Consider the following 13,025-nt stretch of genomic DNA (forward strand, 5'->3'; position numbering starts at 1 on the left):
TGTAGTCATAACGATGTTGTAAATACAAATGGAAAATAGAAAATATCTGGACACAAGTGACAATAATCTTTACAATACTTTCTTATCGAAAAAGGAGAAATTAAGCTAAAACCTGGATAAAACCAAAGGATTTGTGGTGTTAACATTACTATAAAGGGGCTATCTCACTGAGCGGCAAATGCTTACGAACGTTACTAATTTTTGATTCGCCAACTTTTCTGATGAATGCTGGCGAAAATCAGAGTTCACCTATGCAACATTAGCCATTTTTAGCGATGTTTAGCAACAATTAGCAACATTTGAGCGAATGTATCAAACTATTCTAGACAGCTAGACTGTCCATTCAGTACATTTTCAGTGATATTTCTCAATGAAATTCAGAGTTTTGAGCATGAACTTAGATTTCCCATACGACATATGAAAATTTCAGCTCTGTCTTGCCGAGAAAGGACAATTTATAATTTGCATGTCATATCTTCATAAGGCCCCCGTAATACAAATATTCACTGCTGATTCGTGTTCTTTAAAGGCAAGAAAATGTTGTCTAAATGTCCCATGGATACAACATGTACAGAATGGCCCTTATGCAGCATCGAATGACACCTGGATACAATACAATGCAACCACATCCTTGCCCTAGCTCACTATGCAGGTAATGTTATTAATCGATGCTACATCAGATATCCTGCAAGCGCCCGACATGTCCTCAGTCAAGTGGACATTTGAAAAGGTCAGTTGGATTTTAGAGAAGACCGAAGAAGGGCACTTGTTCTGTGACTGCAAATATTGTGACTTGCCCTCAAATTGGCGGGATGCGCTGCAGTAAGCAGCTGCACAAGCAAAGCATATTTTCTATCTTGGGCTGAACATCCCAACAAGCAACTTCAAAATCTACATATCAGCGAAAACCAGAAAGGTGAGGGCACTTTGGTTATTGCGTCTAGCTACCAAGCCCCGCCACCGTCAATCCTTGTCCTGAACAACCTCTAGACAGAAAAGATCTTTGTATGCATCAACGATGGTAGATTGGATCAAAATATCAGAATTTTATTTCATCTACACATCCCCAAATTGCAATTCCAAATCTTGCTAGAGAGAGAGAGAGAGAGAGAGCTTACCTCTTCGAGAAAAAAGATATTCATGACATTAAAGGAAAAGTATAGGCAGAGATGAGTTAAATGATTTATTTATTTTGCTGTTCATTTTACTACATCAAAGTTTATTTTTTTCTGACTGAAGTTCTGTGTTTATGTTTTTACATCTTTGCAGCTGTTTGTACAAAGCTGGAACATTCATGACATGCCAGTTATTCCTCAATCATTCATGTATATTTTCATTTTTTCCATGTTATATCATTTTCCTTTTTTAAATCAAACTAAAAAGAGAGAGGGAGAGATAGAGAAAGGGGGAGAGAGAGGGAGAGATAGAGAGATAAAGAGGGAGAGAGAGAAATAGAGAGAGAAATAGAGAGAGATAGAGAAAGAGAGAAATAGAGAGAGAGATAGAGAGCGAGAGACAGAGACAAACACAGAGAGAGAGAGAGAGAGAGAATTCCATAAGGTAGCTAAGTGAAATTTATGTAGTGGCACAAAAAGATATGTCTAGCTAGCTGAAGAACACATTCCAAGTTTGCACAATAAGTGAAATATTCAAAATTAACTTGCACATCTATCATGCATAAAAGAACCTATTTTGTCCCTACCCTGTTATTTTGCAAGGATTGCATGCATACATTTTTTTACACTGTGCATATTTTTTCAGCATATTCACCTTTTTACTCTCATTCACGCACCCTAAAACATGAGATATTAGGAATTCACCGCATAGTCATCTGGGTACTCTCACTCAAAGCACAAGATATGCCAATTTTTCTGGTTGGCTCAAAAGCCTTCATACAAATAGTAATAATTCATACGTTTTATATATATATATATATATATATATATATATATATATATATTCTGCTAAACCTACCTGCATCTGCATGTACATCATACATGTACATAAGGAGTTAAAATGATTGGTTTTCCAGATTGACAGTGTAATCCTTTGCTGGAAAGACTTACCACACTAAGATTGTGTTTGACTTTTAATAGGACTTACCATAATAACCTCTGATTAGGTTGTCCCACTCGATCATGGCTTCAGCCCGAGAGAGGAACTGGTAGCCCACCCTGAGGAGGCTGTGATGGAGGAAGCTACCTGTGCTAGGAGTGTAGTAGTACTCAAGGGTGAGCTCGTGGGAGGATGAGATATAAGGCTGTGGTCGAAGATGACTGCAGTGCCTGGTTACACTGGTACCATCCATAATCTGCACAAGAGATTACAAAGATAACATTGCTATATTATACTTAATACCAACAATGCAATTAATACTGCATTAAATATACCCATAAATAACATCAAATCAAATCGTTAACACAAATAACACAAAATGTAATAATACAAACAACACCATCAATCGTAGTCTCCTTTTCCTATTTTTCTTCTGGGAGGGGGAGGAAGGGAGGGAGGTGTTTGGTAGCTTGTGATATCTTTAACCCATATCTGCTGACCTATGGGGTTTCCCATAGCAACCATACCTGCTGTAATCACCTATTATTTAAAAGTCTGTAGATAAGAGTAGCTGTTAGAATGACTTCATTGTAATTGCTTTTTTAAATCGATTTTGTCCTAGCTGTTATTCCTTGGAGTATTTACAATAGCAGCATCATTCATCTATTTCTATCCATTGAGAAAGCTCGCTTTTTAATGTCAAAATGTGCCTTCTGTTTGACATGTTGCATGTCCAATCTACTTGTAATGACAGGGGCCACTGTAATAAGCATGACTCATGCCATCTTACTTGTGGACCTTTCTTTGATTTTTGGATTAGTTCTGGGAATTTTTGTCAAAATCAAACTTTGAAGAAAAAAAAAATATATATAAATATATTATATTAATTTCAGTTTTAAAATCAAGAATATTCCCTCCTGTACCTATAATTGGCAATGCATTAAGCCATGTACAGGTGCATTAAAAAAAAATCCCTCGAAGAGGACTAACAGCTGTCGGTCCCAATGATGCTTACTTGCTTAAAAAATAATAATAATATGGATAGTGTATTCATTACTTTTTCACTGTGCTTGTTGCTATATAATAGATAAGAACAATAACATTAACTAAATCTTCAAGGTTAACGTACTATGCACAATCCTCCTTGTAACAAATGGGGTAAACTATTATGTTGTACTATCTGACACAGCACCAAAAATGCTTAAAACTGTTAATTAATGTCATTTCAGATTTTGCATTCACATCTCATGTCCCTCAGAGACAGTCTAGCACTGTTCCACAGAAAATGAACAAGATTCAAGTCAATAACCTCCTATCTCTCCTCAGCATCTGCCCAAAATGTGCATAATTTAACAGGTACACAGAGCAGCAGGCAAGTGGCTGAGAATTGAATATGGATGAAGCAGGCAGCTAGCTAGCTTGGCATGAATGTGTGACAAGTTTTTTTATAATTGAATTACCTCTTCACACCTTCTGTTTTGTCTATCACACCTTTAGAAGATGGTCGTGCAAGGATTTGCAAACATTTCTCCTACTCCCCCCCCCCCCCCCAAAAAAAATTGTAATGCTTGTCTACAGTTATGACAGGCACAATTCAGCCAATAAGCTTTAATTGATTGCTAAACTATAAAGAGGGTAACATACATGTAATGTATAAGGCAGAGTGTCTATCAAAGAGTGGCAGTGAAGCAAACTGAAATACGTAGGAAGTTACACTATGAACATGACAGACAAAGAAAGCGGACAAAATATACAGTTCCTCAGGTAGACAAAGGAACATCCCTTCACTGCTATTATGTAAAAAGGTGAATATGCATGTGACACCTGTTCTACACATTTTTACATAATAGCAGCGAAGGGATGTTCCTTTGTGTACCTGAAGAACTGTATATTTTGTCCGCTTTCTTTGTCCGTCATGTTCATAGTGTTAAGAGGGACAAAGACAGACAGATGGAGGGAGAGGGGGATAGGAAGGAAGGCAAACAGAGAGGGAGGGACAAAGGTAGAGAGAGAGAGAGAGAGATAGAGAGAGAAAGAGAGAGAAAGAGAGAGAGAGAGAGAAAGAGGTGAGGAGCAAAGGAGATATGAGAAATAGAGGGGAAGGAGGTAGAGGGGGTGGGAGCAGCTAGGGATACAAAATAAGGCAGACACAATGTAGAGAGTGAGGAACGAGAGAGAGAGGGAGGAAGGATAGAGTGAAGAGGAGAGGGGAAAGAATAGCGTGAGGAAGGAAAGAGAGAGAGAGGGGGAGAAGAGAGTGAGAGGAAGGAAAGGGTGAGGAATGAGAGAGTGAGGAAGAAGAGATAGATAGAGAGAGGAAGGAGGGATGGAGAGAGGAAGGAGGGATGGAGAGAGGAAGGAGGGAGGGAGTGCGGAAGAAGAGAGTGAGGAAGGAGAGAAAGAGAGAGAGAGAGAGAGGGGGAAGGAGAGAGAGGGGAAGGAGAAAGTGAGGAAGGAGAGAGTGAGGATTGGGTGAGGAAGAAGAGAGGGAGAGGAGAGGGTGTGGAGTTGATATGGAGTTGGGAAGTAAGAGAGAATGAGGTAGAAGAAAATGAGGAAAGAGAGAGCGAGAGACAATGGAATGGGGGAAGTGAGACATAAGGAGGAAGAAAAGGGGAAGGAGAGTATATTCAGAGTGAATAAAGAAAGACATACATGTACTTCTATTTCAATTTGGCAATTTGAAAGAGCAAGATGCATCTATCACAGTGCATCAAAATGTGTGTATGTTACCCCTCACTGGATTTAGTAATCCAGTTTTATTACATGATTGTTTGCTCATAATCTTGTCAAGAAAATATATCCATTATGTAATCAAAATTTCACCCTGCTTTTAATTGCATATCCCATCAAAATGTACTGTATATGCACTATGAAAATTAAATGCATGTACAACAAGAGTGTCATACATACATGTACATGTATGTCATAGTATGTAAATGATACTAAAATTAAGCTGCAAAGAGTTATCTAGTGGAAATTATTCATGTGATTTAAAAATATGAATAATTTACTTCATATTTTTGTAACATATCAAACTAATAATATTTTTGTAATATAGGTACATGTAATAGTTGTGTGAACTAGAGTGGCTTATATGAGAGTATTTATCCTCCTGCATCTTGAATTCTACATGTAAACATCCCCAAACGTAAATGGAACAGCCGAAGAGTATTTTGACAAATTATTGACAAATAATTACAGAATACAGATGGGTGTTGTGATTAGTTATTCACATCAAATTTTGCAGTGGCTATGAATGGTTTTGAAAGAATTATTCAAAATGGTTCCCAGCAGGAAGATCGAATAACAAATGTACACGTCTTAAATCTCTTAGTAAACATACAAATTTAGAAATGGTTATAGTAATTAATGTCGCATCAAAAGAGTATCGATCTGTTTGAAATTGTAAAATATTCTCTTTTGGGAGAAAAACTGTTATAGTGGACTTTATATGCAAGCTCAATACCTGGAGGAGATTTGTTTTGTTACATTCAGTTTTTATGAAATCTGAATGTCTCCTGAACTACATGTACCTCTTTGAATCAAGTTCTGTCTATTATGGCAAAAAGCCTAAAGCAGGTTTTCATTACACAATTAATCCATGATGATCGATTGAATAGATCCCTAGACCCAATCAATAGCTTGACAGTACATTCCATACAGTGTCCATGCCCAATCGTTGCAAAAGCACCGGAGGTAGAGAAGATGAAAAGCAAATGTTTTACATAATGAACATTGATTTGCACAGCCTGACGCAAACTCTAAAATGGAACCATGCATTTGAACACCAATACTGCACGGGCTTCTGTTTGCATGTGTTTGTGCCATGCAAACAGCGCTATACACCCCATCCTATGTATACATGTGTATACCTGAGAAAGTGGGGACACAGTGGACGGTGGATGAGAGAAGAAAAGAGGATACTTGCATTTGACCAAGTTTCTCATTCTACTTGACAACCCAATTCTTCATGGAATGTCACTGGAGACCATGTTTCTCCTATCAAAATGAAGTGTCTCTTTCTCTCTTCCTCTTTCATATTGTACACAATCCACACCATGCATGAGTAGATAACAGCGCATATATATATATATATATATATATATATATCTCCCTTGTTCCATCTATGCACCTCTGACTCTATGATTATGTACTATTTGGATTATAATAGGTGTTTTTTAGTTTATATGCAATATGAGAGAACAAATTTTACTAAAAATAAGCCAATGTCATTCCATACAATATCACATAAAACATCTTGAGTTGTGCACATTTAATAATTTAATAAAATCAGAATCAATATTTAGCAGAATGCTTCTGTTAAAGAAATTAAACCAAGTCATGTTCAGTGGGGAGGCAGGAAACTAAGAGCACAAAGTAACATATGATACTCTGAGTGGTTGTGCCTTCACAAGTTCCAAGCCAAATTGATTTGTTCACTAAAAACAAGCACACACTACAAGGACATGTCAATAGATTTCCCTCAGTTCATTCCTTCCTTCGTCTGGATGTGTATACAATGTATTTGGCAATAACTGTAGAGAGGGTCGAGTGCAACTGTCCACTAACAAGATGTCATACCGGCTGACTTGACTTGATAGAAAATATAGGACCTCATATGACCCAGAGCATCTAATGGAAAAGGATCCACTTATGCTGAAAGGAGCTCTTCCTCCCCCCTCTCCCTCTCTCTCTCTATCTCTCTTACGACTAACATATCTGATGGCAAATTGCCCTATTTCTGCATCAGAACCTAATGGAGTGCATGTAATAAAGCTATTCATCAGGTCTGTGTTTTGCCCCCTGTCCTTGTACATTTGCATCGTAACAGTCACATGACATTCCCCATCTCCTTAGATTCCTGCTCCTACCTGGTCTATCCACAACCCCCCCCCCCCCCCCTCCTCCCCCTAAATGTTTGAGAAATAATCAAAATCTCTCTCCCTCCACCCATACACAGTATGTAAAACACATACATATACACACATTCATATTTAAATGCATGTCCACATGGCTAAACCTTCCTACTGGACTACTAAACACAAAAAAGAAAAGCAATTCAATAATTTGAAATTCCCTCTCAATATTCTTCCAGCTAAATTACTTTATTCTATATACCATCTTGTCAAATTCATGCTTCTTTCCATTTTTTCAACTATAAACCTACTGGTAACCAGTGAAGAGAAATAAATTGAAAAAAATATATCTTAAAGCTCATCTGTACTAGTTTGGCTAGGAGGGATTAGACCACACAGGAAGATCACTGACAGGTGGCTATCTCATCAACTTTGCTCTCAATTAACATAAGAAAAAGAGGATCATGGGGGACCGATGTTTACCGATTAGGCATTGTTTTCTATATAGAGGGAGCAAGTAGCTACAGGTAGTACAGTGGGCTTTTAAAGCCACATTGTATATCTTTTATCATCTCACCTTCACATAATCGCTGAGAAGTGATCCACACTGTGCAGAATTATCCAAGGGCATAAGAAAGAAATCAGTGAAGTTCAGCTTAACATGTCCATGTTTGCTGCGATGAGTCAGGTGAAAGTTGTATGTGGTGGCTAACGAGAAATGGGTGGTTGGGAAACCTGGTGAGACAAAAGTTCCATCTCGTGACTCCTTTGCATTGTGGCTTCCATTAATCCAAATGTGAAAACGATGACTGCTTGTCATATCTGTAAAATGATGATGAGTTGAGAAGGATATAGTATAGTGTTGAATGAAAGAAATATTTTGAAGATGTGAAACAGGTAAAACTGGAATTTAACATTTAGTTAAGCCAAATAGAAGATTAAATTCCTACTAAATTGCTTTAGTACAAATAAAACTTATAAATTCAAAGATTAAAGTCCTCTTGAATTCTGGTAATTACAGAAAACATGTGCTCACAGAAATTAGAAAAAAATTAAACTATATTAAAGAGTCAAGACTACAAGTTAATGATAAGTGCCCAATGATGTTTGTACGCATTGCATACATGTAGTAGCAGAGATAATGAGCAAATAAAGATAGAGAGATTAGAATCCATTAAAGGACACATGGTTTTTCAAAGTTTATAATTTTCAATAAATATGATTTCCAGCCACTTTTCTTTAAAATACATTAATTGCACAATAAAAAATTACAGAATCATTTTTAAAGTGTTCTAAACTAAAGAAAACCTTAAATATTCGAGAAAAAATTGAAGAAGAAATAATACATAGGTTATTCTTCAAAATGTTGATATTTTGTTTTCTTCACTTCTGCAATTTTCAATTTATCAAATTGTAAAGTACAACCCGATAGAAATACAGATCGCACAAAATACCTTAATGATACCGCCGCCTAGTACACTAACTTAAGAAAAAATAAATTGGTAAACCAACATGCCTAAATGCTCCAGCATTCTTATCAGGTACTCTCGTCTTAATTATAGGGCAAAGCAATATTACAATCCCCCTGAGATTGGCACATTAATAATAAACAATTTCTCTCTGGCAAAATATGTACTCTAAGGTCGAATGAAAATACATTAATGAAGGTATTCAGGACATGTTCTTCAATTATTTATGAGGAAACAGGTTACATGGAGATTGGTTTTACCTACCCGGTACATGTACATGTCATAGTCATGCACGTATCTATGTGCATATACATGTACATTGTACAATCGATGAAACAAAATGCATTATCCCACAATATGCACAATGCTGTATTTCTATATTCTTAAGTTACGTTATTTCTTAGTAAATTAGTTTCTTACTGTCACATTGTTGGCAGCTGAAAAAAGGAATTGTTCACAACTTTCTTTTAATCTTAAAATCATTTCTAACCATTGCAATACAGATTTGACCTTTACTTGTACAAATTTCAAATCCTACCTCAGTAACAAACTATATTTTTACAGAAAGCAGGATAAAACAGGGAAGGAGATTGGTAAAAGCTTGAACAAAAACAGAGCAAAATATAAAAAAAAGTTATGCATTTGAAAGTTCTAATCACTTTACGTATGGAAGTTTAATGTATCCTTATCTGAAAATTTGTGCAACATTACCACATTATCATCATAAAACCTAATGAACACTTAAAGATAAAGACCAGTTATGGTCATGTGATTGCATTATGAAAGAAAAGTTGTGGAATCGATCAGAAAAGGTTGCCCATCTAGCATGTAAGTATTGGTGTGTACTGCAAGGTTTTGGAATCATCAAAGAAATTTGGCCCAGCCTTGGTAAAGTTACAAGCACTATACACAGAAAGATGTATATAGGACTATGCGACACGTGTGCGGTATCTATTAGGTCCAAATAGATATAATAATTTACCAAATATATCAATTAGTAGGCGGTTTCTCAGCAAAATTTGTATCATCACGTATTAGTCAAAACATATTTTTTCACATGATTGGTAATAAGAGCTTCCATTTCATTTTTTGAGAGGGGGGTGTTTCCAAAACTGGTCTTTACCTTTAACTTAAGCATATTGATCACAAACATTCATTTGCATATATATGTCCAATGTAAAGTTGTATAACATCAAAAAGTCATGACTGCAAGAGTGCAAGTCACCAACATTATCTTGAAAAACAAAACAAATAAACAAACACAACAAAAGAGAAAAACCGATAAAAGAGCAGATCTTCTTTAGATGTGAACATACCCCTGGAGTCACGGTGATCTTGGAGCATTCATACAAAAGGTGTGTGGGGGTGGGGGACTGAGCATGCAAAGGAATCCCCAAAATATGAAGGATTGTACTTTATTTTCAGTTCACAATGGATAACAAAAATGTAATTCATTATGTTGAAATATACAAACAACTTAAGTTTATATGTCAGATTCAAAATTACATTTCACAGACCTAACCAAACCTTAAACACTGCCACAGTCCTTATCATATGATGAGATCAGGAAATGATGAGGCATTAGATTCTAGTGAAGAAAATAGTTTTAGATACAGGTTTATCAAACAAAGCCACATGTCTATGTTGATTTGCCCTGCTGAGCTAAGAGAACAGTGATGGTAGGCTAGTTTTCACCTTCGGGTCTGTCTCTGTGAGCGTTCTCCATTTTGAATCGCAGCGTGTAGGCCAGGGCTCAGGTAATGCTGCATTGAAATTAGGCACATTATGATTGTGCATGTGGTACTGTAAGCTATGGTTATTGTGCATTGCCTAGGTGTATTTTTTTCCAAATATACAGGTATGTTATGTTAAAAATTGGCAAACTGGTTTTGGCCTTCAAATGAATTAAGACAGGTTTTGTTTTTTAAACTAGTATTACTCATACAGTGTGAGACTACATGTTGTATGTACTTGATGTGCAAGGCATGCATACATGATTTTGATAAATGGTGGGACTTTCAGATTATTTGTTTTTGTTTTAAGGATACCATAAACAAATTTCTTCAACACAAAGAAATTGAGCACGTGATTTACCAGACCTATGCATCGATCCCACCGACTACTAAGAGAGAAATCATATACTGAGCCCCTCCCCTCGTCAAAAACAAAAACAAAACAAAAATACTGGGAGATACATGTATGTACTGTAATGTACCAATACATACTCTACTCTGGTTGAATCATGCACACATCTATTTTGAAATTTGGAGGAAGAAAACAAAATCTGTTGCCTCTTTTTGTAATATTGCAAACAATATCAATTTGTCATCATGATGTACGTTTAAATGCTGAATATGATATTCTATGAAACCCATCTCCTAATGGGTACACATAATTACCTGATTGCTGGGGTTGCTGGCTGGCCAACACTAGAATAGTAAGACTCCAGGACAGGACTTCTGTCATGAACAGGGTATGGTGGACTGGTCGCAGCATTGTCTCAGTTTGGTTTGGCCTCTGTTACAATGCTGTTTCATGAGTCTAATCTAACCATTGTTGATAAGTGATCGATGAGAAGCTTTACAAGACAAAAGCAGATGCAATCTGTTTATAGAGTAGGAATACAGACAAGTGTTAAATGATTAGCAATCCATTTGAAGAAGAAAAAAAAAATGAGTGTGACTGCAGTATGCCTCCAGTTAAGTTCATGGCTCAAATTTCTCAGGAAATATGAAAATTAAATTTCAAAAATGCAATTAACATCAAGACATCGGTGACGTCTAATCCAATGAATCCATTGACTCATAGATGGTGCAGAATACCAAAACCTAGATGACACTTCATACCAAACTGTTTTTGAGGTACTTCCATGATGTACTGACAAAAAAAACCTCTGATCTCTGTGACCTTTGACCTCTTGCAAATTATCGCAAAATCTATTGTATTGTGGATAGCAAATTATTAATTTAAACTAAAAAGTTCTCAAAAAGAAAAGACACTCCCTATAAATATAGTCATATATTTTGTAAAAATTTCATTTTTGTGTGATAAAATGATTGGGAAAGTTATCTCGCATTATACAATGGTGCTGGTTATTTTTTACCTCACTGCTATAAGAAAGCAAAAATGCTTGTAAGTAAGCAACCAGACAGCCGACGGCTTGACACTGACATTACCGATTCAGCCAATTTAATGTAGGTCTATGTTTAGTGTTTACAACTGTCAAAAATTCATATCTATTTTTGTTTGATTTTGTTCAAACTTTCACCAGTCTTCTTTGATTTTTCTGCTTTCTTTTTGATTAGTTTAACTGCTTGTTATTGCATGGATTTCCCTTTATTTCAAGTGACCATACAATATCTAGCAGTGGAACGCCCAGTTTAGAATTAAACTTCCACTCTTCTATATGTACGGAGTGTTGAACAACAGTCAACCAGTCGTTACACAAAATATATCCTAATCCTCGAAAGAAATTCAAATCACATCCACATGTATACACGTCAACATAAACACAGGAAAGCAGCAGGAATTTACAGCGGAGAGCCGTCGACCCGACCAGGCTTACCTCCGCGGGGGAAACGTGACCTGTCCCTTGCGATCGGCACAGAGCATCCAACGTTTGCTGAGCTAGCCGCCGAGCCCGAAACCCTGGCTGAGTTTCCTATTCAAATATAATGAGACGCAGCGTGAAGAACACACGTCACTGAGTTCCACTTATCGGCAGCGAAGCATCAACGGGAAAAGCAAACGAGTACGACGACGACAGCTAGCTAGACAGCTCGTGTGTTATCCGCGCTCAGCTAGCTCTGCTCAGCTCAGTTCCCGATATCAGTGCAAGTGCGTTGTCAGTGTTTTCTTAGAAGAGGTTTGCGTTTGTCGGGAGCTGTCAGATCTCGAGATCTAGAATGCCTTTTGCATGGAAATTGAGCCCCGGCTTTGCTGTAGCTAGAAACTAGTATTGCGGCAATATCAATGCAGGCGTTGTAGTCGATACAGTACGACACAACAATACTTACTCATATTGACTAATGCAAACATATTTATTTCCGTATGATTATCTGCTAAATTATCAATACATGTCTCATGAGAATATTTTAATTATTAGGGCATCCGACGCCGATGGAGCGATGCCAAGTGATTATTCGCTACATTGTTTTCATTTTTGTAGGAATTAAGGATACAAAACGGGTAGGCCTACTCAAAATAAATGTAGGATATGATGTCAATTATGCAAATGACTTTCCAATGACTAATCTACCTTTCTTCTATTCTAGAAGATACACCAACAACATAGTGGCCTAGCTGTACTTCAACAGAAGAAGAAGAAGAAGAAGAAGAAGAAGAAGAAGAAGAAGAAGGGATTGGAGTGATCCACTTTTGTTCAGTGTCAGTGACGGCTCACGGAACTAGGATAACCACAAAAAAGTAAACCCGCTTTGTATAATTTTTTGTTGCAATGCAAGCACTAGACAAATGCGTTTCACGTCAGGTATACCTACAAATAAATGCAACACTGAAATATATCATAAACTTTTATCCCCTGCCACATTTATCTTGCCGAAATTTGGTCTCTCCCCTCGTCCCCTCTCAGCGTTGTAGCATATTATTTGAATATATATATATATATATATATATATATATA

At 36.8% G+C, this 13,025-nt stretch overlaps 1 protein-coding gene across 1 annotated transcript; it reads right to left on the reverse strand.

Moving 5' to 3' along the window:
* Positions 1 to 2,075: 2,075 nt before the first annotated feature.
* LOC115929842 lies at positions 2,076 to 12,343 on the reverse strand. Its single transcript, XM_030999882.1, has 4 exons — positions 11,949 to 12,343; positions 10,783 to 10,987; positions 7,492 to 7,736; positions 2,076 to 2,311 (listed from the first exon to the last, which is right to left on the reverse strand). The coding sequence occupies exons 2-4, from the start codon at positions 10,877 to 10,879 to the stop codon at positions 2,090 to 2,092; spliced, it is 564 nt and encodes a 187-aa protein (XP_030855742.1). The 5' UTR covers positions 10,880 to 10,987; positions 11,949 to 12,343; the 3' UTR covers positions 2,076 to 2,089.
* Between the last annotated feature and the right edge of the window lie 682 nt (positions 12,344 to 13,025).

This window comes from Strongylocentrotus purpuratus, unplaced genomic scaffold (assembly GCF_000002235.5).
Source record: "Strongylocentrotus purpuratus isolate Spur 01 unplaced genomic scaffold, Spur_5.0 spur5_scaffold_6, whole genome shotgun sequence".
NCBI lineage: Eukaryota > Metazoa > Echinodermata > Echinoidea > Camarodonta > Strongylocentrotidae > Strongylocentrotus > Strongylocentrotus purpuratus.